The sequence below is a fragment of the Sapajus apella genome, unplaced genomic scaffold (assembly GCF_009761245.1).
Source record: "Sapajus apella isolate SASKATOON/1434 unplaced genomic scaffold, GSC_monkey_1.0 scaffold191, whole genome shotgun sequence".
NCBI lineage: Eukaryota > Metazoa > Chordata > Mammalia > Primates > Cebidae > Sapajus > Sapajus apella.
The window spans coordinates 756,667-784,654 of NW_022437131.1; the positions used below are offsets into that span (position 1 = coordinate 756,667).

The 27,988-nt window shown below is 42.8% G+C and overlaps 1 protein-coding gene and 1 long non-coding RNA gene across 3 annotated transcripts in view; one reads left to right on the forward strand and one right to left on the reverse strand.

Annotated features, from left to right (window-relative positions):
* Positions 1-479: 479 nt before the first annotated feature.
* NXF3 (nuclear RNA export factor 3) lies at positions 480-26,402 on the forward strand. 2 transcript variants are annotated; one of them, XM_032269265.1, is made up of 21 exons: positions 480-564; positions 14,873-14,943; positions 17,152-17,320; positions 17,538-17,691; positions 18,332-18,415; positions 18,522-18,626; positions 18,751-18,831; positions 18,951-19,005; positions 19,162-19,250; positions 19,639-19,748; positions 21,380-21,416; positions 21,769-21,837; positions 21,918-21,973; positions 22,116-22,223; positions 22,344-22,402; positions 22,520-22,635; positions 22,733-22,775; positions 23,365-23,437; positions 24,260-24,442; positions 25,380-25,440; positions 25,682-26,402. In XM_032269265.1, the coding sequence occupies exons 2-21, from the start codon at positions 14,940-14,942 to the stop codon at positions 25,751-25,753; spliced, it is 1,728 nt and encodes a 575-aa protein (XP_032125156.1). In that variant the 5' UTR covers positions 480-564; positions 14,873-14,939; the 3' UTR covers positions 25,754-26,402. The 2 variants fall into 2 exon arrangements, with proteins under 2 accessions (XP_032125156.1, XP_032125157.1); XM_032269266.1 differs by lacking the exon at positions 480-564 and having other exon boundaries at positions 14,839-14,943; positions 24,356-24,442.
* The window catches only part of LOC116543617, a 49,672-nt gene continuing 43,518 nt past the window's right edge, over positions 21,835-27,988 (reverse strand). The window contains exon 4 of the long non-coding RNA XR_004265639.1: positions 21,835-21,991. This is a non-coding gene — a long non-coding RNA (uncharacterized LOC116543617). The remainder of the gene's footprint in view (positions 21,992-27,988) is intronic.

The window sequence follows — 27,988 nt, forward strand, 5'->3', positions numbered from 1 at the left end:
TCTTCAGCCTGTCTCTGTATATAAAGTTAACCTCTTCTGTTCAGCTCATGAGAGCACTTTCTGTATTTTACGGTATAACGTGTGACCAGATTCTAGAATGGCAAATAAAGCCAATTGAGATCTTTAAGCTAAATTTGTTGTAATTTTATCTTTTGACTGATCTGGCAATCATGAAGTGAACTGTCTTCCCCATGAAACCCTGAAAGTCTTGAGTAAGTCCCTCTCAGGTCTGAGCTCAGCTCTCTCTGGCACTTGAGATCCCTGATATTTTTATACCAAGGTTAGTTTGTGCTATGAGAAAGCATTTGACTTTGGAGTACATAGGGTTAGTTTGTTCTGTTGCAGAGCAGGGTTTGCAGTAGCTGACAAATTACTGGCGAGGACTGCAGTTTTTTGCTCTGTTTGGAGATGTTTCATGTGTTTTCTCAAGATTATGGTCATACAGAAATGTGGGTTGCACCACATTTGCAGCTAGAAAGGACTGCAGTTTTAAGGTAACTGACAGTAGTGGAAGTGAGTGGTTATTACTGCAGGGGAGTGATCTCCGGCTTTCGAAATTCACAGGTATGTGGGTTTTTTCTTCTGCATTTAGGTAAGGGAAGCCTCAGGTCTTAGGTAAGGGAAAGCCTTAGGTAAGGGAAGCCTTAGTAAGGGAACTGGGTCAGACAGAAACTATAAAATCATTGGCTAAGTTGGGCAAGAAGATCCTGTAGCCAAAGTCATCTTGGCTCTGAGAAACCCAAGATTCAACATAAAAATGGGATCCCTAATTTCTAAAGATCTGAGTAATTCACATTTCAGTAGACCTGCCTTAGTTATACATAAGATTTCTTATTTCAGGCAGGACTTGGTGGCTTATACTCATAATCTCAGCACTTTGTGAGGCTGAAGAGGGAGGATTGCTTGGGGTCAGGAGTTTGAGATGAGCTGTCTCTAAGACAAATAATAATAATAATAATAAATAAGCTGAACCTGGCAGCACATGCCTGTAGTCCTAGCTACTCGGGAGGCTGAAGCTGAAGGATTCCTTGAGCACAGGAGTTCAAGGCTGCAGTAAGCTATGATTGAACTACTGCCTTTAAGTCTAGGCAACAGAGTGACCCTCTATCTTAAAAAAAAGAAAAAAGAAAAAAAAATTCTGGCCCCAGAAGCAACAAATTTTTACAAAAGTGACAAAATTTTACTAAAGATAATGTAGTATTATGGTGGCCATTATGTGAAACATCATCTAAGAAAGTGTACTTGAATTCTTAGCCTCTTGAAGGCAGAGAAAATGGGATTCCTATTGGCATTTAGAAGCCTGGAGAAGAAAACAGGACTCTAAAATATTTTCTGAAAGATTCATTGTGAAAAGCTAGGAAAAAGCTAAAAACACAAGACATCCCCCATAAAAAGGATTGCAAAATTTACCTAATTCTTTGTGTTCTCCTTTAACTTATGTTGCCTGGAATATTCCCAGTGTACTAACTGTCTGAATTGCATTTCCTCTCTGAAAAAAAGGAAAGTTAAACAATTTCCTTATAAGGTAGAACCACCTCAGAATTCTGGAGATAGTCCCCTATTTGCTTATACTTTCTGGATAAAAAATGGAGGCCAGGGCCATAGTTTAAAATTTTCCTAAACCCAAAAGATCTTCAAAAGTTTTCTGAAGAATTCAGGCCAGAGTCTGAGAAAAAGTCTTGCTCAGCCACTCAGCATGCTAATGCTGAAGTACGATGGCCTGATTGTAGTTCACTGCAGCGTCAAACTCTTGGGCTCAATCAATCCTCCTGAGGTCACTGGATTACAGGCATGGGTCACTGTGCCTGACAAAACAAAATTCAAGGTCTTAATTGTAACTTTTTTTTTTTTTGAGATGAAATTTCGCTCTTGTTGCCCAGGCTGGAGTGCAGTGGTACTATCTTGGCTCACTCGCAACCTCCACCTCCTGGGTTCAAAAATTCTCCCTCAGCCTCCTGAGTAGCTGGAATTACAGGCATGAGCCACCATGCCCAGCTAATTTTTTATTTTTAGTAGAGATGGCGTTTCTCCATGTTGGCCAGGATGGTCTTGAACTCCCGACCTCAGGTGATCCACCAGCCTTGGCCTCCCAAAGTGCTGAGATTACATGTGTAAGTCACCACACCCAGCCAACAACTTTTTTTGTTTTTTAAACAGAGTCTCACTCCGTGACCAGGCTGAAGTGCAGTGGCACAATCTCAGCACACTGCAGCCTCTGTCTTCCAGGTTCTTCAAGGGATCCTTGTGCCTAAGCCTCCAGAGTAGCTGGGATTATAGGTGTGTGCCACCACACTCAGCTAATGTTTATATTTTTAGTAGAGAAGGGATTTCATGCCGGGCGTGGTGGCTCACGCCTGTAATCCCAGCACTTTGGGAGGCTGAGGTGGGTGGATCACCTGAGGTCAGGAGTTCGAGACCAGCCTGACCAATATGATGAAATCCCATCTTTAAAAAAAAAAAAAAAAAAAGACAGAGAGAGAGAAGAGGTTTCACCATGTTGGGCAGGCTGGTCTCAAACTCCTGACCTCAAGTGATCCACCTGCCTTGGCCTGCCATAGTGCGAGCATTACAGGCATGAGCCATCGTGGCCCTTAATTGTAACTTATGATCCTTTATAATAGTTGACCTCTACCACCTAATACAATTGGTGGGGTCTGGGGAGACCCAAAATGGATAAAAGAGGCAGAATTGTCTTCTCTTGAGAATGATATCTGTAAGACTTAAAGAAAGAGGAAAGAAACATGAAAAGTTTATTTTAGAGAAAACAAATCTGAGAAGGGTGTCTGGCCAATTTAGGTCAGAGGCACACTTTCTTACAGACTAAGAGTTTTTAAAGATTCAGGGTGGGAGAGTTTATCAGAGCCTTGGACTGCTTCTGCGTCTCTTTGTTGTGCTTATCTGAGAGGGAGACTTGTGTGTCTGTTCCCATACATCTTTCTGCAGCTGCAGGCATTACTGTCCCCCACCCCACTCTGCTTATAGTTTCCCTATCTTAGTGTACCCGAAGGGAAAGGAATGTGCTTATTAAGGCCCACTGGTTTACTGGGGCCCATCGTATGAGGGTGAAGTTTGGCAGTTACCCAAGGGACTTTTCTCCCACCTCCCTCTGTGCCTGAGCTGTTGTATCTGTGTTTTACTATCTGCTCTTTCTGGCTGCTTGTAGTTAGAAAAGAAGTGATTTTCTTGGAATGCTTGAGGCTGAGAAAGGGAGTTGGAACTTAAAGTGGCAGTGTTTGTCAGCGATGATGGTGCTCCTGCTCTGTCAATATCAAGAACCTGACAAACCCCATCTGGTCTACTTATGGTCCAGGCAAAGCGAGAAAGACTCAAATGACCTTTTGAAAGCCATTCCCAACCAATAAACTTGAATGACTTCTAGGCTTGTCCCAGAGCACTTCTCCAATAAGGGACCCCTAAAACAGTAGTTTCCAAAGTATTGTTGCCATTTGTGCAAACAACTAGGACATTGAAAAAGGGAATGCCCCCAAAGAGCTCCAAGAAAGCCCCCCAAAACAGGCTGCCCACCCCCTCTGATAGTAATCTTCATGTTAACACCAGGATTTATAGGCCCCCAAGGAATGCTCAGGTTGAGTTTTTCTTTGTCCTATTCATTAAAGGGCTCTTCCTCGAAGTCAGTAATCAAATTAACAAAACATCTAAATTGAAAAGACTAACTATGAAATGAAATCTTTACAACTAGTTGGGCTCAGTGGCTCATACCCATAATCCCAGTGCTTTGGGAGGCTGAGTTGGCAGGATTGCTTGAGGCCATGAGATCAAGGCCAGCCTGTGCAACATAGGGAGACTCCCTCCCTACAAAAAAAAAATTAGCCACACTTGGTAGCCTGCACCTGTAGTCCCAGTTGCTTGGGAGGCTGAGGTAGGAGGATTGCTTGAGCCCATGAGTTTGAGGCTGCAGTGAGCTTTGATGGTGATAGTATACTCCAGCCTGGGTGACAGAGAGAGAACCTGTTTCTAAAAATATATATAAAATAAAATACAACTTTATGACATTTAGTTGGCTATTTTGAAACTCTGTAAAATAAATTTACATCTGTAAAGGAAATCCCCGTTAGTAAGGTTGTCTCCCTTTCTGCACCTAAACCACTAGAAACTTTAACAATGGGAAAGATAGTGGCTTAGTTTACATAACAGCCTTACCGATGTTTAAGATGCTTTTTTCTAGCCATCTTGTCTTAACTGGAGCTTTACCTATGCCTTTTTTTTTTTGTGACAAATAATAGGATTTCTATTAATCCAAGATTCTATATTGTTCTAAGTATTGTAAATTGTCTTGTTTTATGTGAAAGTCATCATTTTTTTGGAAGCGCAAATTGTAGAGTTGCCTGATTAACAATTGCTTAGGGCATCGGAATGAGTGTTTGAAAGATTGATGTCTAAAGGGGGGAAAGTATTTCAAAATTGGCAGATGAAGAAGCTATAAAATCTGCTTCTGTTTTTTTCTACATGTCTATGTATGTTAATGCTTATATAATATTTCTCAACCAAAATGTGTAAGAGTCTGTAACTGATTGACTTAAAGTGCTTAAGTCAAATATTTTGTCAAAAAATTGAACTTAAATGCCTTTTAGCTTACGTGACTTGAGTACATTTTTGGTAAATAAGACTATTTGAGAAACAGTCGTGTCTTCTGATCAGCAAAAACACCCATGTATTTAACTTTTGGGGGTTTTTGTTTGTTTTTTGGAGACAAAGCCTTGCTCTGTCACCAGGCTAAAGTCCAGTGGCTCCATCTCTGCTCACTGCAACCTCTGACTCCCTGGTTCAAGTGATTCTCCTGCCTTAGCCTCCCATGTAGCTGGGATTACAGGCATGTGCCACCACGCCTGGATAATTTTTGTATTTTTAGTAGAGACAGGGTTTCACCATGTTGGCCAGGATGGTCTCTGTCTCCTGACCTGTGATCTGCACGCCTCGGCATCTCAAAGTGCTGGGATTACAGGCATGAGCCACTGCCACTCAGCTAGATTTTTTGTTAAATGGCTAATGCCTAACATTTTTATGCTGTAAAATTTATTAACAGGATAATTGGAGATAGTGGTTAGTTTTATTCAATGTCTCACAGAATTTTCATGATCTTGTGTCAGGTCAAATCAGCCTGGTTGTGCAAATTCCTATGTAGGTGGTGGGGGGAATGTTTCAAAATGACTCAGTGACCAATTAAATTCTTACAAATCCATACTTTACTCCAAGGCTTTCACACACCACCAATCATGCAAATACATTCAACAGACGCAGACTGTTAGAGACAGAGGGAAAGAACACAGCAAGTAGTTCAAGAGACCAGCATACTGACTGGGATTGGGTGGGGATGCTTCTCTTCTCTCAGCAGTGCTTCCAGTAACTGCAATAGATGGAAAAGAGGCCTCAGAGTTCTCACGGCCAGAGTTTCTGCAGGTGTCTCTGTCATGGTCAATTTCTTTGTGGTTTTTATGGTCCTCTGTAGGAGTGTCCAGTATCCATACCCATCATCTTTAGCTACCTTTTGGCTTCACTTTTTTGTCAGGTCTTGTGACAGTAAGTAGCTTGCCACTCATGAGCAGGGCAGGAGAGGGCTCCCCATCCCTGCACCACAAATGTCAGGCTGAAGTAGGTGCAGTTGCAGACAAACCTCTCGAACACGGAACTGGGAAGGAAGTGGTGTTTTATTTGGCCAGGAGCTGCAGTGGCATAGATGCCTAACAACCAAGCTCCCCAACAAAGAAAATCCTTGCCCTTTTAAAGGCTTACAACTCTAGAACTTACATGTGAAAGGGTCTTGAGCTTACAACTCCAGAAATTACATGTGAAAGGGTCTTGATCCATGAGGTAGGTGTGGGGGACGTGACTTAGGTGGGGGTCTGATCGTGTTTAGGTAAAAACAATGCCTTCTGGAAAGATTCCTCCATACCATATCCCTGATCTATAGATGGGATTGTGGTTAGCAGAAGGGGTCTTATCCTTGACCTGGCTTGCAGCACCAACTGGTCCCTCCTCTGTGTAACTTCTAACTTCTCCTTTTGAGATGCAATGTAGAAGCCTGAAGGGGAAATGGCCTTAGAAGCTGAAGAGAATTAAAGGTCTGCTTCGACCATCAGGTGATGGTTCAGCAGTTGTCACACTGCCTCTCTAAAAATGATAATTGGTCACAGGCACCAGGGAGAGGCAATTTCCAGATGATCCAGCAGTTGTCACATTAAAATGTAATTGGTTGCAGGTGCCAGAGAGAGGCCATTTCCCACTAGATTAAAACACTTGAAATTGGTAATCAGCAGCTTCCAATAAAATCTCAGATATTGGGCAAGTGAGCCTGGGCATGCACATTAAGTGACAAAAACGCAGAGTATGACCTTCTGGGGGCATTCCACTGGAAAAGGGAAGAAAGCCTCAGGTGAGCTTGTGTACAGCTCCAGCAAAGGCATTGTGCATGCTCACCTCCCAAGTGCAAGGAGGGCACTGTGCATGCGGGTAACCCAATCTAAAGGAAGAATAACGGGAAAGGGGTGCAAGACACCCAAAGTAGGCCAGCATATAAAACCCTAAGTCAAAAGGTCAAATGCTGCACTTGTTCTTCAAGTTGCCCATTGGGACCCCTTCCAGGTGTACTTTCTTTCATCCCTGCTCTAGAGATTTTTAATAAACTTTTACTCCCGCTCTAAAGCTTGTCTCGGTCTCTTCTTCTGCCTTATGCCCCGCAGTCAAATTCTTTCTTCTTAGTAGACAAGAACTGCAGTTGCTGCAGTCCTATATGGATTAGCTGTCAGTAACTTAAATATTCGCCAACCCAACAGTGTCTGGCCACAGCAAGTGTCATCACTTTATTCCACCATACATATGCTTATCAGTCTGAGAGCTCAGTAGTTTCACTATAAGCTGAGTCACTTGTCAAAAGTGGCTCCATTTTGAGAGATTTAGGATCACAAACATTATAGATCACAAGAAAGTTTACTAAATATGTAAGTTAGGCATAAATGTTTATAAATGAACCCTTCATAGTTTCAGAAATCTTTTTGGTAACTTAAATCCTTAAGTAATAAATACTCATTAAATGTTCAGGTTATTTCTAAATAAGTTGGAATACTAAAACATTAATTACTAATCATATACTTTGGTATCTTGTTTTTATATGGTATAAAGAAGCAAAATATATTTGGGTCTGCTAATAAACATTTAAAAATTTGTTCTGTGAGAAAGCATATGCTTCTAGAAATTATGAAATAAACTGTAGGGGCCAAAGGAAGACTTCTCCTCCACTCTGTGAAGGTTTGCCCAAAAATCAACTCATGAAAGGCAGATTAATAGCAGAAATGGCACACACATTCATTGACTTGCATGGAGAGAATCACAGAGTGATTTTCCCAAAGCCTCCCCAACCCATGGAGTACAGAAGCTTATATACTCTTTTGAGGTTACAGAAAAAATGGGGATTTGGAGCATGACCAAAAACTGGTTATGGTGATAAATCAGGTTATAGCTGCAAGACAGGTTATGGAAAGGAGAGAAGTAGAGGCCTGGCTGGCAAAGATTGTTTTACGTAGATGAAACATCACAGGTAGCAGCCATAAGAAACAATAGATGGTAAATACTTCTTATAGACTTTTAAGGTGTCAGACTCTCAGTTAATCTCACCTAGATGTAGACAAAGAAGGGCTTCAGAGAAACTTTGGCTGCATCAATGCAGATTCTTTATAGATGCAAATCTCCTACAAAAAAAATAGATTTGTGAGGTTTCTTCTGCTCATTGTGTTAATGGTGAAGGGTTTCCAGGTTCTGTGGGTCATGAACAAGAAATTAGAAGAAAACGCACTAACAAAGCAAGGAAGGAATGAAGGGTTTTATTGAGAATGAAAGTACACTCCACAGTGTGGGAGCAGGTCTGAGCATAGGGGCTCAAAGTCCCCTTTAACAGAATTTTTGGGACTTTGAATATCCTCTGGAGGATTCCATTGGTTACTTGTGGTATGCCCTATGTAAATGAAGAGGATGAAGTTAAGTTACAACGTCATTTACTTGGCCTACACCCTATGGAGAGGATATTTCCTGTCATAGCTGAAGCGTGAATCAGCCTCATGTTCCCTGACTGCAGATCCTATTTTCCTGCCTCAGTTGGCTGTCTGGACTGCCATCTCAAAATATGTCAAGTAAGTATATTTTGGGGTGAAATATTTTTATTCTCTTCAGTATATTCATTAAATATTGGCATGTGACACAGTTCAAACTGTCTACTTCCCACATTTTCACAAGAAAATAAGGTTACTAAGAATTTAAAATTTTAATTAATATATATAATTAAAACTACTAGAAATAAGAAAAGCAATTTATTTATGCAAAGTGTACAAGGAAAGTAAGGTGTGTTTTGGCAAGAGAAATTGTAAAAAGACATGATAATATATTTTTGTTAAAAGAGCAAATTTCATCTAATTTGGAGATTTTTTAAAGAATATTTCAAAGTATAGCTTTAGGAAGCATCGACAAAGAGTCAAACTCTGTAAAATATTTAAAGAGATTTATTCTGAGCCAAATATGAGCAACCATGGCCCTTAACACAGCCCTCAGGAGGTCCTGAGAACATGTGCTCAAGGAGATCAGGGTGCAGCTTGGTTTTATACACTTTAGCAGGACATGAGATATCAATCAAATACATTTAAGAAATAAATTGGTTTGGTCCAGAAAGGCGGGACAATTCCAAGGGGGTCTTCCAGGCTATTGGTAAATTTAAGGTAAATTTAAACATTTTCTGATTGACAATTGGTTGAGTTTGTCTAAAGACCTGTGATCAATAGAAAGGAATGTCTGCGTTGTGATAAGAGATTGTTGAGGCCAAAGTTTTGCTATGCAGATAAAGCTTTTAGCTAGCAGGCTTCAGAGAGAATAGGTTGTAAAATATTTCTTGTCAGACTTAAAGTCTATGTTGATGTTAATGCTGGAGAGGTATAATGAAGTCATTCAACCCCTACTTCCCATCATGACCTAAAACAGTCTCTCAGGTTAAATTTTAAGAGCTCTCGCTGAGGAAAAAGTCCATTCAAATGGTTGAGGGGCCTCAGAATTTTATTGTTGGTTTACAGAAGGGAATTAAAACAAGGCAGGAAAGAACCAGTAAGTAAAAGAGATGCCAAAAAAAAAAAAAAGGTTTTAAGTATGAAGATGCAGTTTTGGTAATGAAAGATGAAAAAACTAATTGTTTCTTTTGCTTAAGAGAACTTTGTGTAGTCAAAATGATATAGGGAGAAGGAAAGTAAATTTTACAAATTATAGAAAGTTCATGGAATGTAAATCTCATGACAGAAATTTTATGTGTCATCAAGTTGCCTAAAATTAGAAGCTAATTATAAATAATATAAAGTTTTGCAAAAAAATTAAGCATTAATACAAAAATGCATTATGAAGGCAAGGTTTTGGGCCCCTGTGTTGGAATAATTGGGTTTTCTCAGAACATTGAGCTGTTTTTAAAAGAAAATTGTGAGAGATTTTTCTTACCTTTTAGGTAACTGGCGTAGGGAACAGAGATTCTGTGTTTAATCAAAATAATTTCTTGTGCTTTGTGTCTATGAAATTTTTTGTCACTTTCATTTTATTTCATAATGACTGTGTTCCTATTTTAATCAATATTCTAGACCTTTGATAGTTGACAAACTTCTCAAATATCAAAATTAAGTCTTTTTGACCTTGAAGTAACTTTGGAATATTGTGACAAGTCCTAGAACTTCTGAGGTCATTCAACCCCTACTGTAACCCCTAACTGTAAAAGAGATAGTACGCCAAGTCAGCTTATCTGTTATGTTAATTTATATGAGAAGCACTGTCTAAATAAGGAATGATGGTTAATCTTCTTTGAGTTATATTTACATGGATATATTATTGATATGTGTTCCGAAATTGTATGACATTCCTGGAAATCTGATGTCTTGGTATAAATGCTATTAGTCACAATTTTGGTTCAGAAATAACCAAATTCTTTTTGTCAATTGCATCATTATTATAATAGACTCTAATCAGGTTTTTAACAATGGCTATTTTCAGACTTGATGTCCACGGTTAATAGCTTTATATTGATGGCTTTTTGAAAGTGTCTCACAAGCAATTATAATCCTAAAGTGTCTCAGCTTCAAGGAGATTCAGAGGAAGAAGAAAAAGAATTCTGACAAGTACAGGTTTTTAATAACTTTGAGTTCAGATGATTAGACTATATTTCCATAATTATAATGAAAAAATTAAGTTTGTGAAACTAATGACCAAGATTAGAGCAAGAATTACATGAGACACAATGAACTATGTAAGGTCTTTTAGGCTGACTGATGGCACCACAGTTGCCATGGTAACCTCTATAACCTGCACGGACTCTCCAGATGAGTTCCTGGAACTAGAAAGTCTGAAGTAACTGGAAAACCACAAAAAAGGGAAGAATGATTAACCCCTGCAGTGCCTAATTAACTTGAGACATTCTTCTATTGTTCTGTATTCCCGCCTCAACTGATAAGGCAAGTGGACTTTGTGACTGACCTTGGTCAACCTCATGCCTCCAGACCCTACAACCCCCACCCAGCTTGAAAAAACTGCCCTAAACTGTAACTTCTGTAACTTTCCACTGCATACCTCAAACCTATAAAACCAACTCCTATCCCACTTCCCTCCACTGACTCTCTTTTTGGACTCAGCCCACCCACACCCAGGTGAATGACAGCCATGTTGCTCACACAAAGCCTGTTTGGGGTCGTCTCCTAATTCAGAGTGCACGTTTAACAAACTGATGAAAAAGAGTTATGGGTTTTTAAGGCTTCTTTATTTGATACTTTGCTAGTTCTTATAATGTTTTTTGCAGATTTAAGGAAACTTTTTTTTTTTTTTAAGATGGGGTTTCACCATGATGGCCAGGCTGGTCTTGAACTCCTGACCTCAGGTGATCCACTCACCTCAGCATCCCAAAATGCTAGAATTACAGGCGTGAGCCACCACGCCCAGCCAAGGAAACCTTTTTTTCTTGTTTTAAGCTATCTATAGCTTACAGCAATTTGGTAAAATATACTTCTGTAAACCAAAATGGAAGCATTTGCACACATTGACCACATAATAGCTTTTTGTTTGTTTTTTAATTGAGATGGGGTCTAACTGAGACGGAGGTCTCACTATGTTGCCCAGGTTGTCTCACACTCCTGGACTTAAGTAATCCTCTTGCCTCAGCCTCCTGACTTGCTGGAATTACAGATATGCACCACATGACCACACAAAATTTTAAATGTTTCCTTACAGCTATCTGTCAAACATGAAATTGGTGTCTCTTTAGCTGAAACAACTCAAATAAATGCATAGTAATAATACAGAATGGCTGGGCTTCCATCTAAAACCAACCCTCAAACCTGGAACCTCGACCCTAAATAAAAACAGCTGACCCCATTTTTCTGCCCATATGGTTGTCTTTTTGGCCCGCCCTGTCCCCTGTTCTGTGCCCATAAAACCAGATCAGCTGGCAGAATAAAAGAAAAAAAAAAGAGCAGCAAAAGCGGCTGATGTAAGTGGTTGGGGATACAAGCTGCTGAACATTGGAGATGCATGTGGCTGAATGTCAAAGACTACAGATAGACATGGCTAACTTTAGATGGTGCAGCTTCGGAGGGGAGCTTGGCTGGAGATGGCTGGGCTTCAGGGAAAGATCACCTTCTTCATGCACCACCCCATTTCCAACTCCCCATTCCTCTGAGAGCCACATCCATTGTCCATTAAAATCTTCTGCATACACTACCCTTCAGTCCGTTCATGAAGGGGATTTTTCCTGGATGCTGAACAAGAACTCAGGTGTCAAAAAGGGCAGGTGCAGGACACTGCCCCACTGACCCTTCACTGAGCTGTAACACTTAGCCATCCACGGACTGCAGGTGGAGTGAAACGAGAGACTCCAGTTCCTGCCTACAAAGGGCGTCAAGGTCAAGAAAAAATCCTGTCTTAGTAGTGAGGAGGACACTCACTGTAACCTATAAATGGCATGTTGAGACCAGAAACCGAAAATGATAGCAACTGAGAGTAATACTAATGCCATGAATTTTTATCACATTCTCACTTACCAAAAGAGGGGGAATTGTCAAATAAAAATTATAAAAAGCCATTGTTTGGACAGGAGGCATTAGCGAGGGCTAAGAGGAGAGGTCAGAGCTGATCTGAGACTAGCCAGATACATCAGGAAGGAAATACTTTATGATCTGGTTCATTCTTTGGAAATCCAGTGTGGAAATCTGTTACCTAGCAGTTGTGTATGTTGGAAAAGATGTGTAGAAAAAAATAAAGAATATATACTATATGTAAATAAATCTTTTAAATATATATACAAATTAAGTGATACATATCTGAAAAACGAGTACCAGTCTATTTGCATTGTATAATTACACTGGATATCTTGGATAACTATAGGTCACTGTGAAGGGATTTTATAAATGAAAAGTACAGAATGATTTTATTTTCTAAGTATACATTTTTAGTGTTTAATATTTTGTAATTAGGGAGATTCACTGAGAAATACTTGAAAGTATTGAATAATAAATTGATGAACAATTTCACATATATTTACTATCTTTGTTTGTGCAGCTATAATAGAATTCCATAGAATGAGTAATTTATAAAGAGTAGAAATTTATTTCTGAGCATTCTGGAGGCTGGAAAGTGCAAGATTAAGGCATGAGCAGATTTGGTGTCAGGTGATGGCTTGCTCTTTGCTTCATTAATGGCACCTTTGCTAGGTCCACACATAGCAGAAAGGGCAAAAAAGGATGAATTTGCGCTCTCAAGCCCTTTTGTAAGGGTGCTCATCCCATCTATCAAGGTGGAGCTCTCATGACCTAATTACTTCCTGAAGACCCTACCTCTTAATACTGTTGCACTGGGGATTAAATTTCAACATGAATTTCGGAGAAACACAAACATTCGAACCATAGCATTTACCATTTTATAAAAATGTTCACATAATATTGTTTTATAAAAATATAAAGATTTAGACTGGGTGTGATGGCTAACTCCTGCAATCCCAGCACTTCGGGAGGCCAAGGCAGGTGGATCACTTGAGGTCAGGAGTTTGAGACCAGCCTGGCCAACATGGTGAAACCCCCTCTCTACTAAAAAATACAAAAATTAGCTGGGCATCGTGATGCATACCTGTAATTCCAACTACTTGGGAGGCTTGGGAATTGCTTGAACCCGGGAGGAGAAGGTTGCAGTGAGCCGAGATTGCACCACTACACTCCAATCTGGGCGACAGAGAGAAACTCTGTCTCAAAAACAAAAATAAAACCAAGAATAATACAGATTTAAACTCATGACTTCACAGTTTGTGTAGGTGTATGTTTTTTCTGTCTTACGCTCTTTTCACCCCAAATGTTCACACACTGTCATATGCAGATATCTCTTCAGCTTACTTGGGGGCTAGACTTTCTCTCTCAGGGCATTGAGCTCCAAGAAGGGACTTCAGACAATGTGTTACTGGCCCAAGGTATCTGAGTCACATGGCACCAAAATATGTAACCAGTGGTAAATGTTCAAATATGTATGGGTCTGCAGCAACCTCAGTTATTGCCTCCTCAGAAGAAAGAATTCAACTGAGGTATATAAGGCAGAAAAGGGGACCAAGGAAAGTTTCAGAGCAGTAGTGGAAACTTATTTAAAAGCTTTAGAACAGGAAAGAAAAAGAAAGAAAGGAATGCTTGAGCCCACTCGTTCAGTTCCTGAGATCTTATTGGAAGCTGCCAATTACCAATTTCAGGTGTTTTCATCTATTGGGAAACTGCCTCTTCCTGGTGCTGACTGAGATTAGTTATTATTTCAGAGAGGCAGTGTGACAACTGCTAGACCATTACTTGATGGTCACCTGAAATTCCTGGCGGGTGAGGAGAGCTCTCTCTTGCCCCACTTATGCCTGACTAGCTACCTACTGTAACAAAGTGGTGAAAAATTCCAGAAAGTTCTAGCTGATGCCCTAGCCCACAGGGAGGCTCCTAGTTTATTCCCAATCTCTGGCCTGAGACTTTAGGAGCTACATTTCTAGCTCTAATATTTAGGAGTATCCATCTACACTGACTACATTTTATTTTTTCTTCGAGAAAAGATTTGATTTTTTTCTGCTTTCATTACAGTGACCCACTAAACTTTTGCTATTGACTTATATTTTCCTTGTCTGTTTTTTGTATTCTGTCTCTAGGATGGGCTACAGTTAATTCCAGCCACACAAGTGTTTTCAGAATATTCTCTTACTTTGCCCTAACTTAAGCAAAACCCAAATAATATAAGAGTTTAGAAAAACTGTGCATAGAGGGGTCACCCACCATTCCATGGTTCTCATTTCCACTTTGTTTCTCCAGGTAACATCTGAATCATTCCAGACAAGCTCCTATACCTCATTAAACCTCAGCAACTTCAGGAAGTTGGTGATTCTGAGTTCAGAGTCCCCTTGTGAGGAATACATGGAGAAAAAAGTAATATAGCAAGTACAGAGTTTGGGCTACAATAGGCACTCAGAGTTCTCTGAGTCTGCAGAGTAAAGTAAATGAATACAATGTAATGCACTGGAGGTGACCAGCAAACTGAGTTCTCTGTGTTTGTTTCAATAAGTATCTGGGTTCTAGACCTCATGATTGAGATTATTGTCAACCACCTTTGTAGGAGGGGCTACATTAGAAACAGCTTGCAGAGTGTCCAGCTGGTAGCAAACTTAGAGGGCAATAAGAACAGGAAGTTAACTCTCCTCAGACTCTTAGGACACTCCTCTCTATGCTTGGGGATGGAACTTCCTGTAAGGACTCCATTTTGTCCCAAGGCCTGAAGAAGTGACTTGGGACTTGCTCTTGCCTTCCTCAGCAGCCCTCCTCAATCTTCTCCAAACTCTCATCTCCAGGCCACACAGATTCTCAAGAGAGCCCTGTGAGGACACTGGTAAAACGTCACTGCCTTCAGGACACACCATGGGTGAGTTGGCCAGCATGAGGCTGGAGTCTGAGGTCTCCACAGGGCAAAAGAGACTGAGCCTCCTTCCTCACCTTACCCCAACCCATAGGACACCCAGCCAGTCTCCCTTTAGATGGTGGTGGGCAGTGACAAGGACCCAGGCCTGAGTCTTGTGGTCTTCTCAGTTTGAGGTATGAGGAGGGTCACCTGGGGCAGAGATTGGTAAAAATTAACATTCCTTGGATGTACACTAGAGGTGGTAGCAGGCCAGGGAAGACATCTTTAATCTTAATATCAACCATTCGAGGTAGATTGTATTACCCCCCATCCCCACCCCTACCCCAGAAGTTTCTCAAGGCTTGCTTTATGGCCCAGAATATGACTTATTCTGGAATGTTCCATCGTAGTTTTTCTTTTCCTTTCTTTCTTTCTTTTTTTTTTTTTTTTTTTTTTTAAAAATATATATCTTCTTCTTTTCAAAATCCTGTGTGAATTAGTTTTTTTTTTTTTTTTTTTTTTTTTTTTGAGATGGAGTCTCACTCTTGTCACCCAGTCTGGAGTGCAATGGCATGATCTTAGCTCACTGCAACCTCCATCTCCTGGGTTCCAGCAATTCTCCTGCCTCAGCCTCCCAAGTAGCTGGGATTACAGAAGCGCACCACCACGCCTGGCTAATTATTGTATTTTTAGTAGAGATGGGGTTTCACCATGTTGGCCAGGCTGGTCTCAAACTCCTGACCTTAGGTGACTCGTCCCTGAAATGTTTTTCCTTAAAGTATATATTGTTTCCTATTATTTTTTGAGATGGAGTCTTGCTCTGTCATCCAGGCTGGAATGCAGTGGCTTGATCATGGCCCAAAGCAGCCTTGTCCTCCTTGTCTCAACTGATCCTCCCACCTTGGCCTCCTAAATAGCTGAGACTACAGGCACATGCCACCATACCTGGCTAATTTATTTATTTATTTTTTTATAGAGACAGGGTGTCACTGTATTCCCCAGGCTGGTCTCAAACTCTTGGGCTCACACAACCCTCCCACCTCAGTCTCCCAAAGTGTTGGGATTATAGGCATGAACCTCCATGGCCAGTCTATTAATATTTTTATACTGACTTAATGTTTTGTTGCTTTTGGAAACTTTTTAACCAGGAATTCTTCAAACACTTCTCTACTGTTCCCTCTCCTTATTTCTGGGTCTCAGACTTGTGTTAGATATGCTTATCACATTTTTTTTTGAGACAGAGTATTGCTCTTGTTGACCAGGCTGCAGTGCAGTGGCATGATCTTGGCTCACTGCAACCTCCACCTCCTGAGTTCAAGCAATTCTCCTGCCTCAGCCTCCCAAGTAGCTGAGATTATGGGCATGCACCCTAGTTTGATATTTTTAGTAGAGACGGAGTTTCTCCCTGTTGGTCAGACTGCTCTCGAACTCTTGATCTCAAGTGATCTGCCTGCCTCTGCCTCCCACAGTGCTGAGACTACAGGTGTGAGCCACCATGCCCGGCCTATCACATCTTTTTAAATTCTCTCTTTCACTCTTTTGGTAATTAATTTCCATAATTATGTCTCTCCAAGATTCATTCTGGATATTTTCTTCAGCAATGTTTTCATTTATCTGAATCTTCTTTGAGGCAGGGAGCCCTTGACCCTTGAACCATAATAGCAAATTTTTAGGGTAGATTTTTTAATTCTCCAAGTAGAGGTGGGAATTGAGAGTTAGAGATGATAAGCAACCTGTCCCAGGTTCCCCAGCCTGAAAAGGGCGGAGCAAGGACTATCATCATAGATTAGTATCACCTAAACCCAAACCCTTTCTGCTGTGCTCGTTTTTTCCTTGGCTGTGAACCCCAACTCTCATCTCCCAGGAAGTGAAACCACAGTAAAGTCTTTCAACTTTTTTGGCACTGTGATATGTTTCTTTCTAGATTATAAAAATCACTAGCCTGGGCAACACAGGGAGACCCCATTTCTAAAAAAAAAAAATGGCCAGATTTGGTGGCATGTGCCTGTAGTCCCAGCTACTTGAGAGGCTGAGGTGGGAGGATCTCTTGAGCCACGGAGGACAAGGCTGCAGTGAGCGGTGATTATACCCCTGCACTACAGCCTAAGCAATAGAGCCAGACCCTGACTGTAAACAAATAAATGAATATCAGTGTATTTTTTCATTATCCATTATATTTTCCCAAGGTTTTTTCTGGTATTCTAAGTGTTGATGTGCCGTTCTCAATTTAAGGTCACAGTGATCAAGCTGTTCGAAGAAGAGCAAGATGTTGGGATATGTACCAAAGGAGATTTAGCAGTGTGTCTCAACCAGTCAATCTTGGCATGCATTCTTCATCCCATCAGCAGCAAGATGGAGATGCAGCAATGCAGGGTGCCCACATGGAATCTCCAGTAAGATAGTAAGTGACCAGTCAGCATGGCTGGAATGTACCAGCCAGTGAAATACATAACCCTGTAGCTGAATATGTCATTCTTTCCAACCTGACAGAAAGAAGGAATGACAGAACTCAATTGATGGCTGAGCAAACTTCATTGTAGCCCTGGCATCAATGGAGCAAATGTGTATAAAAGACTTTCTGAGCATATGTGAACTATCTTTTCTCCACTTGCTCACAGCACTCCCTATGCCATTTCACCCTCTCATCGGAGAGGCAGTTTTCTTAAACAAGACCAAACCCATGTCAACATGGAGAGAGAGCAAAAACCTCCAGAGAGAAGAGTGGAGGTGAACAGGCCTCATGAGACATTAGGGAGCTGGTTCAAGATCACAGTGAGTGTCCTGGCAAAATGGATCTAATGTTCAGAAGGAGAACAGGGGAGTTGTGTTGGATTTGTGTAGATACTAGATACTTTTGTAAGGGCAGGAAAGTTTGTAATTTGTCCTTTATTACTAGGAGTTAACATCCTAGATAATCTAAGAGTAAATTCAGAGAAGTAATGTAAAGAGAATGGACTGATTGCAGACAGAATGGAAGAGGTCGTTTACAATCAAAGGAGGAAACAAATGCTAAGGACATAGAGTATCTCCACACCAGATGCTTCAGTTTGGCTCAAACTAAGTGTATGAGGGGATTGAATCAGTGGAGTCTTTGTCAAAGGGGCAGGCCTGGTCTGCTTTAGGTAGACTCTTGTGGGACTTTATTAAAGAAAACTTATTTTAAACATCTTAAATTATTTTAAGAAAACTGAATAATAAGGAAGGGTATTTAGGCAATCCATGTGTGGTTAGAAATAACAGATCTTAGAAATAATGAATGAAATGATAATGAAATACATAAGTTAGTAATAATGAATGTTGTCCTATCTTAAATTATTTTAAAGTCTGAAAGGAATATATTTGGGTGCAATTTTAGTGTTTAATTCTATTATGTCAGTCTTCTTTCCTCACTCAGTCTTTCTTTCACTCACAGATTCCATTCGGCATAAAATACAGTGAGAAATGGCTGCTGAATTTGATTCAGAACAAATGCAGTGTATTTTTCATCCCAGTTGAGGTAAGAAAGGACCGTGAGGGAGACAAGAAAGAACAGGATAGGTAGGGGACTGGATGAGCAGAGACTCTGGCCTCATATTTTATTTCTCTCGCCACTCTCCCTGTAGTTTCACTATGAAAAAATGAATGCCACCTTCTTTGTGGAGAATGCCAGCATCGCCTCTGCACTGAAGAATGTCAGTGGCAAGATTTGGGATGAGGATAATGAAAAGGTGTGTGTCAAATGAATGACCAGGGCTAGCATTGAGCAAGAGGGCAGGGCAAGGGTGAGGTCTTGCTTGATCTTGGGGCTCAGAGTTCCTAGTGTTTACCCGGCCCCTCTTGGATTCTCTGCAGATATCAATCTTTGTCTGCCCTGATGGTATACCCAACTCTGTGCAGAGGGAGCCAAAGTCGGAAAAGGTGGAGCAGGCAAAGGTAATACAGACTCAGGGCAAGTTGTTTACACAAAGCCAGACCCACAGCTTCTTCCCCATCTATTGCCCCCTTCACCACCTCAACCTCAGAGCCTCTGAATCCCATCTCTAACTCTGCAGCTGGCTGTGAACCAACAACAAGCTCTTGATATCCAGAAACTCCCCGTTTACTCAGGTATGGCTGAGAACAGTGATTCTGTGGCAGATGAGGGCAGAGGTGTCTGTGTGAGATGGAGACTTAGGGATGGCAACTTGGAGAGGGGTTAGTACTGGTGCTGTACCAGCCGGGTCCCTCTCAGCCTTCTGGTTTTCTCCTCTCTGCTTCCTGGAGACTTTATGGCCTGTGATACTAAAATGGCACAGAATCCTAGAAAGGGCATGGCTGCCTCCCTGCACGTCCATGAAGAGAACATACCTAAGGTGAGGCTCATGCTGGGATTAAGGGTGAAAGTGGAAGAGATTAGCTGGGAGGCTAACGGGTCTAAGATATCCCCTGTTGGGGCCCTTCACTCTTAATTCTTAACTCATTGCTCACCATAGCTTTTGCCCTTGAGCTCAAGCAACAACAAACCCTGCTAGATGCTTGACATTATGCCAAAGGCCCCCAACATCAACACGCTGAATTTCTTGAAAAATGAAATGAGATGTAATACTCAGATAGTTCTTTGAAGAAAAAGTGGGAGGAGGGTTCATTAGGGTAGTGACAAGAGGCAAGGAAGTAGATTTGTTGGCAAGGGGGGAGACTGAGGGTGTAGGGCCCTCCAGCTGCTCTTTCCTGGGTCTATGTGGTTCTTCTGCATAATTACAGGTGATGTCTTCAGGGGAGATGGACAAGTGGAAAGGGATAGAGCCAGGAGAGAAGTGCGTGGACAGAAGCCCAGTGTGCACCACCTTCCTGGATAACTCCAGCAACATAAAGTCAGTTGTACCCTCTGTCACCACCTAGGACCCTCCCTGTGCTTGATACTGCCCTTCTGCAGAAGGAGGCAGTCCTGGTCCTCTAGGAGGACCACAGACTCTCTTCTTGCCTGTCACCCCACACCTCTCTCTGTATCACTCACTCATCTGTGCTTAGAGGTCTCCTTTCCTTTCTCTGACATGCTCCCCTTTTCACCTGCTCTGGGGTGCATCTCCTGCCTGTCTCCACCCAGCTTATTCCAGTATGCCCTCTGTGAGAGTGTTCTAGGAAGCAGGGCTCCCCCACCTCCCCAGGACCAGCAATATTCTGATGCTGGTGCCTTGGACCAAGAAGAGTCTCCCAGCCCAGATCTTCATGCTGAGGCAGGTCTTCCTGCCTCCATGCTGAGACGGGGTTTCCCTCCCATGTCCCAAGGGGATTCTCCTTCTCTTGCTCCAAAACGGTTCCCGCACCTGTCCTGCACTGGCATGAGGGCTTCCCTGCTTCATGCTGAGGGCCAAGGCTCTGGGTGGCTGTTCTCATGCCATCTCTTCCTCTGGCCCAATGCCAGGAGCTGGGCCCTCCTTGGGGAGAAACCTGGGTTTTCTGAGTCAGGGGATCAGAAGTGGGCCACCTTTCTGAGGCAGTGGGCAGAGGAGTTTGAGGAGACAGAAGGATAGGCCTCTCAGGACACTGCCCCTCCTTCCCTCCACACCTCACATTGACCTGCCTGGGCCCTCAGAGGAGCCTGAGACAGGTAGCCTTTCTTGGTCAAGGCACCAGCACATTGGGGCACAGGCGCTAGGGACCATCATAAGAGAATGCAGTGGCCGAGAGACAGGGTCCCCAGACTCTGAACCCCATGCTGAGCTGGGGCCTGACCCTTCACTCCTCCTGGGAGAAGGTCTCCTGTCCCCGTGGCTGCTCTGTTTCCCATGCCCAGCTCAGACTGAGCTCACACAGGTGAGAAAGGCTCCAGCTGCATCCAGCGGGCCCAGGCCCAACAGGTACATGTTTTCCTTTCCTGCCTCGGTCCCCAGGGCCAGCCAGCAGACGGTGAGGGAAAGGGCTGCAGCAGGGGAGCCCTTTTCTCCTCTCTTCCTCCCTGAAATCCACCCCCACAGTAGAGCATCTTTCCCTTCCCTTTGCTTTGCGTCCTGCTTCTCCTTTGTCTCTCATCTCCTATGTTTCCCCCGTCTCTCCCACCCCTACCTTCACCCCATTTCTACTGTCATCCCCCCCCCCGCCTTCCTGCCTCCTGAGCCCGGCCTCACTCACCTCCCTGTCCCAGCACCCTGGGCCATCCCTAAGGGCTTACCTGCTCTTGGCCAGGGCCAGGCCAGGCAGGTTGATGGGCAGCCAGTGAGGTAGCAGAGCCCTGGGTTCCCACCCCGTTTCCTGCTACCTGCAGAGCCTCCCATGGGGACTTGGACAAGGGTGAGGGAGGGAAGGGAAGAGGTAAGGAGGGAGGGAGAGGAAAAAAGTCGTGAAAAATAGGCTCCCAGTGCTGCCCAGGGCTGCAGGGGCAGGGACTCCAGAGTGTAGGTGGACACACGGCGCTGTGTCTCTGATGTAAGTATGATTGCTCCCATGAGGAGGACAGCTCCACAGTTTCACTTACTGTTGTCTATTTTGTTTTGGTTTTCGGTAGCTCCATCCTGGAATTGTTCCCCAAATTATTATGCTTGGTAAGTGTATTCCTTGATCATTGACTTTTCTAATTGGCACTGATGCTGCCCCCAACTGCCCGAAACCCCTTTAGGTACTGTCCAAGTTACGTTATTGGATCTAACCCTTAAACCTCAAGGGAGGTGGGGAAGGTGATATAGACCCATGTAGAAACTTGACAGAGTCTTCTTCACACAAATTCACAACAGGCTTCAGGTGGCGGCAATCCCGACTGTAGTCTTGCCCATGTAAATTCCAGAATGCTTTCACACCTGATCTCTGATCTCATCCTCTCCTGGGTCTATCCTTTTCCCTAATTATGCAGTGCCATCTCCCCGCTTTGCACTATTGACTTCCTCTTGCCTTCCCCAGGATGGCCAGCAGTCACCTGGACCAACTCTATGTGGTCTTGAAGCCCACAAGAGGTTACCAACCTGTAAGGTGAGAAGAGTGGATCCAGCAGGGTGGTGCATGAGGAAGTGTGGGGTACCATCTGTGGTCCTGGGGACTCTTTGTTCCAGGGAAGCTTCTTTGGATCTGAGATGCTGAAGAATCTGGTCCTGCAATTCCTGCAGCAGTAAGTATCCCTGGGATTCTGAGGAAACAGAGGGCTACATCAGATAAGGTTACCCAAGTGCAAGTCTGCCCACAGTGGGACTTTCAAGTCTCATTTAGCACCTAGGCCACAGAGATAGCATAGCCTCATTGGTCCCCAACAGGTATTACTTGATCTATGACTCTGGAGATCGACAGGGTCTCCTCGGTGCTTACCATGATGAGGCCTGCTTCTCCCTGAGCATTTCCTTCAACCCTGGGGACTCAGCCCTGTGAGTATCACAGCTCAGACCCCTGTCCAGGTCTGTGTGACTCCCCTGTAGAAAGATACCAGCTCCTGGAAACACCCTCACTGGCCAGACTACCCACTCCTGCTCCTCTTTTTCTCCTAGGAGCATCTTGTTTAAGTACTTCAAGGATAACAGGAATATAAAAATGCTCCAGGATCCCTGTAAGTGTGTGATGGAGAAGACTGGGCAGGGTAAGGGGGTGTGATGGGAACATTCAAAGGGGCCAAGGGTCAGGGTGTGGTAGCTCCCCCTATCCGTGCTTCTCCTCTCCTCTATAGACCTTCGGGGGCAGCTGCTGAAGCACACAAAATGTGACATTGTGGACTTCCTCAGTTCATTGCCCAAGACGCAGCATGACCTCAGCTCCTTCCTGGTGGACATGTGGTACCAGACGGTGAGCACCTGCTTCCTCCCTAGGGTAGTCCCAGAGAGCCAGAGGTGGGTAAGGAGGTTAAGGAGGATCCTGAGCACTTAGAGCTCTTCCCTTTCAGAAATGGATGCTCTGCTTTTCTGTCAACGGGGTGTTCAAGGAAGGTGAGTGTCTGTAGAGTCCTCTCCCCAGATCCCCACTGCTTCCCCCCTCTGGCTGGGCTCCCTCTCAGAACTCTCCCAGCTTCCCTGATTTTGTCCCTTTCCCTCCTCGTCTTCCCTCCATGTTTTCCCACCCCCACTGTGCCCGCAAACCACCCTGGTCTGAACTAGGTCCATGCCTGTCTGCCCTGCACAGCTCAGGCGTGCTTTAAGGACACAGACTGTGGAGTCTGACAGCTCTCATCCCAGGTTCTTACCCTGTGAACTTGTGCTGGTTACTTAACCCTTCAGTTTCCTCATTTGCAAAATGGGGCCAACAATGTCCCATCTCTTGGGCTACTGTGAAATAGGAATCAAGTGAACTTGTGGTTTTCACAGGGCCCCACACATGATCGGGGCCCTATCACTGGGAGCAGATTGTTCCCGTTGTTGCCCTCCCCATTCCTGCCACATCCTCCTGACTCCATGTGAACAGTTGTCCTGGTCTACCCCGCTTCTGTGTGAGTGTCAAGCGAGGCTCTGACTGGGGATCACCGTGTGAGCATGTAAAGCCTGTGTAACTCTAAGGTGGTGGTGTTTGTTGTCTTTGAAGTGGAAGGACAGTCTCAGGGTTCTGTTCTCGCCTTCACCCGGACCTTCATTGCTACCCCTGGTAGCAATTCCAGGTTAGTTCTGTGTTGTGGGTGGGAGCACCCATCCCAGCCTGGGGCCGGTGGTATGGGAATGTGGTGATTCAGTCCTCGGGTTGTTCTCAATGTTGTAAAAAACCGACAGACTAGTTTAGTAATTAAGAGTGTGGGCAGGTGCAGTGGCTCATACCTGTAATCCCAGTAGTCTAGGAAGCTGAAGGTGGGAGGACTGCTTAAGGCTGGGAGCTTGAGACCAGCCTAGGCATCACAGTGAGACACTGTCTCTACAAAAAATTTAAAAATTAGCTGGGTTTGGTGGTATGCATCTATGATCCTGCCATTCAGGAGGTTGAGGCGGAAGGATCTCTTGAGCCCAGGAGGTTGAGGCTGCAGTGAGCTGAGATCATACCACTGCACTCCAGCCTGGGTGACAGAATGAGACCCTGTCTTGAAAAAGAAAAAAATATGAGCTCTGGAGTCAGAGCATGAGTTCTCTCCTGATGCAATACTCACTATGTGACTTTGGTCAAGTCATATGACCTCTTTGTTATTCAGAATCTTCCTTTGAAAATGGTGATTACACTGTCCACTCCCTTGGGCTATTGTAAAGGGCAAATGTGAGTGCAAAACCATCCTTGGATTGTAGGTAAACCTACAAAACTGGTGAAGCATGTAGGCAATCTTTCCAAAGGTGGGCTCTGTGGGAGGGTTAGAGGGTACCAGCCAAAAAGCTAGGAGGCAGGCACAGTAGAGGTATCAAAGAAATTGGGTTGCTGAACAGGAGGAAAAAGATGTTTTGGGGGGTAGGGAGATGGATGTCTCTCTCTCCAGCTGCCTGATGGCCCATTTTTTCTCAAGTTTATGCATCGTGAATGATGAGCTCTTTTTGCGGGGTGCCAGCCACCAAAGGACCCAGAGTGCCTTGTTCACCCTAGTGCCCACACCCTTCTCCAGCTTCATGCCTGCCTTCTCCCAGGAGCAGCAGCAAATGGCGCAGGGTTTCTCTGCCCAGTCCGGGATGAACTTCCAGTGGTCTCAGAAGTGAGTGCTGAGTGTGTATGGTGATTAATGATTGGTATGAGCTGGGAGGAGCAGGGGAGTGAATAATAGGAACTTGCAGGTATTTATTTCACTCAGTATCACACTGTACATTTCCCTCTTGGTACATATTCAGCTACCTAGTTATTTTGAACAGATGTACAGTACTTCTCTGAATTCTGTCAATCTAGAAAAATGACAAGAAAAGTCTCAATCATTTTAGGAGGTTTATTTGCCAAAGTTAAGGACATGTGCCTGGGAGATAGGTCTATGCCTTTTAAAGATGATTTTAAGGGCTCTAAATTTAAAGGGGAAAGGGTAGGATATTGAGAAATACACAATATTTATGTAAGGAGGGGTAGGGAAAAATAGTTATTCATGCCTTTGTCTGGTTCAGTGAATCTGCATTTTTTTATGTAGGATGACATAGACAAATGGGGTGGAGGAACAGTCAGATATGCATTTGTGTCTGGTGGACAGGAGGGTGACTGCACCTATAAAGATAAGCTATCAATTTACGTTGTCATGGTGAAATTTTAACAGAAACACCTGACAGTAAATATCTTGCAGCTCACAAGGAATTTCCTTGTGGACAAAATATGGGTGAGGCGAATAGCTTTTCATCTTGTAGCCGTCTTATTTAGGAACCAAAAGTGGAGGCAGGTTTGCATGACCCAGTTCACAGCTTGACTTTTCCCTTTAGCTTAGTGATTTTGGGACCCCAAGATTTATTTCCCTTTCACAGTTCAGTGGATCCTGACAATTGGCTTTTCTGTTTTTTTTCCCCCATGACACACTATGTCACAGGGTTCCTTCTGCTGCAATAAATTCCAGTAAATGCCGACATGTTTCTGTTGCATAGATTAAGAAATGGCATTGTGTTGTCAGAGTGTCTCCACTTGGATCCTAATGGATGTTACCTGTCCTTCCTCCACCACAGGTGCCTTCATAACAACCAGCAGGACTACAGCAGAGCTGTTCCGGTTCTTGCACCGCCCAAGGTGAGGTCTAGGAATTCAGGCCAAGTGAGGAGAGGCTGGGTGTCCTGGGGATGGAACTTTGGGCTTCCAACTCTGCTGATCTCCCAACTTCCTCCTGCGCTTCCTCTTGGCTAAGAGCAAGATCCCAGAGAAGGCCCTCACATAGACTGATCTAGGATCCTGAAAACAAAGCCCTAAGAAGAAATCCTTAAGTGTCATAATCTTCAGCCTCATCATCTTCCCTGTATTTTTGTTCCAATAGGTGTACTTCCCTGTGACTGAATCGGGAGATCTGGCTGGGGCTAAGAAGCCAAAGCCTAACTCACAGGGCTGACTGTCATCCTTCCAAAGGGGCCAGTGGTTTTGTAAACTTGTCCACCCCTGTCACCCCCAGGATCTCTGTTTCTTTTTACAGTAGAGAATGATGTTGCCTGTTATGTCAAATCCCCGCAAAATCCATTTGATTCAGACATTATTATCTCTGTGTTGAATAGAGGTAGCATGAGTGACATTCTTTTCTTATTCCAGTCTTTGCGGAAAAACTTTTAGTCTTTCACCATTGTGTATGATTTTACTCATGGGTTTTTCATATATGGCCTTTATTATATTAATATGATTTCCTTCTATTCCTAGTTTATTGAGTGTATTCAATTGTAAAAGGGTATGTTTTGCGAAATGCTTTTTCTAAATCGAGATAATTATGCACACTTTCCCCTTCATTCTGTTAATGTAGTTCATTACATTACTTGATTTTTATATGCTGAACCATACTTGTATTCCAGGAATAAATCCCACTTGGTCACCATGTATAACCTTTTAATATCCTGTTGAATTTAGCTTGCAAGTATTTTGTTGAGGATATTTGCATCAGTATCCATAAAGGGTACTGTTCTATAGTTTTCTTGTAATACCTTTGAAATTATTTTAAAAAGTTATATTTACACTGCACTGTAGTCTATTAAGTGTGCAATAGCATTATGTTAAAAAAAGTAACTATCCTAATTTTAAAATACTTTATTGCTAAAAAATGCTAATGATGATCCAAGCCTTCAGTGAGTCATAATCTTTTTGCTGACATAATAAATGATCTTACCTTAATGTTAATGGCTGCTTATTGATAAGGGTGATGGCTGCTGAAGATTGGGTTGGCTCTGGCAATCTCTTAAGGCAACAGTAGCTGGGTGCAGTGACACATGCCTGTAGTCCCAGATGCCTGGGAGGCTGAGGAGAGAGTACTCCTTGAGTGCAGGAATTTGAGTCCAGCCTGATCAACTTAGTGAGATCCTGACAAATTTTAAAAAGACAACAATGAAGTTGTTGCTGCATTGATTGACTCTTCCTTGTGTGAAAGATTTCTCTGTAGCATGTAATGCTGTTTGATAGCATTTACCCACAGTAGAACTTCTTTCAAAATTGGAATCAGTCTTCTCAAATGCTGTCATTGCTGTATCAACTAAGTTTATGGCATATTTTAAATCCTTGGTTGTCATTTCCACATTGTTCACATCATCTTCACCAGAAGTAGATTTCATCTTGAGAAACCATTTCTTTCCTCATCCATAAGAAACAACTTCTCATCCATTTAAGTTTTATCATAACATTGCAGCAATTTATTCACATCTTCAGGCTCTACTTCTAATTCTAGGTCTGTTGCTATTTCCACCACACATGCAGTGCCTTCCTCCACTGAAGTCATGAAACCCTCAAAGTCATCCATGAGAATTGGAATCAACTTCTTCCAAACTCCTCTTAATGTTCATATTTTGACCTCCTCCCATGATTCAGAAATGTTCTTAATAGCATTTAGAATGGTGAATCCCTTCCAGAAGATTTTCAGTTTATTTTGTCTTAATCCATCAGAGGAATCACTGTCTATGGCAGCTGTAGCCTTATGAAATGTATTTCTTAAATAATAAACCTTGAAAGTCAAAAGTACTTCTTGATCCGTGGGCTGCAAAATGGATGCTGTATTAGCAGGCATGAAAACGATGTTAATTTCTTTGCATATCTTCATCAGAGCTCTTCAGTAACTAGATACATTGTCAATAAACAGTAATATTTTGAAAGGAATCTTTTTTACTGAGCAATAGGTCTCAACAGTTTATTTAAAATATTCAATAAACCAGGCTGTAAAAAGATATGCTATCATCCAGGCTTGGCTGTTCCATTTCTAGAGCACAAGCAGAGTAGATTTAGCATAAATCTTTAGGATCCTAGGATTTTTAGAATGGTCAATGAACATTGGCTTCAACTTAAGGTCACCAGCTGCATAAGCCCCTAACAAAAGAAAGTGAGTTTGTTCTTTGAAGCTTTGAAGCCAGTCATTGACTTCTCACTAGCTATAAAAGTATTAGATAGCATCGTCTTCCAATGGAAGGTTGTTTCATCTATATTGAACATTTGTCATTTAGTGTAGCCACCTTCATCAATTATCTTAGCTAAATCTTCTGGATAACCTGCTGCATTTGCAGCTTCCATATCAGCACTTGCTGTTTTACCTTGTGCTGTTATATTATTGAGATAACTTTTTTTCTCAAACTCCATGAACCAGCCTCTGCTAGATTCGAAC

What these genes read in the sequence shown, in the direction of transcription:
- NXF3 (XM_032269265.1), top strand. An exon ending in GTCCTGCAATTCCTGCAGCA is followed by an intron (nt 21,974 to 22,115) that starts GTAAGTATCCCT and finishes GGTCCCCAACAG; the next exon opens with GTATTACTTGATCTATGACT. An exon ending in AAAAATGCTCCAGGATCCCT is followed by an intron (nt 22,403 to 22,519) that starts GTAAGTGTGTGA and finishes TCTCCTCTATAG; the next exon opens with ACCTTCGGGGGCAGCTGCTG.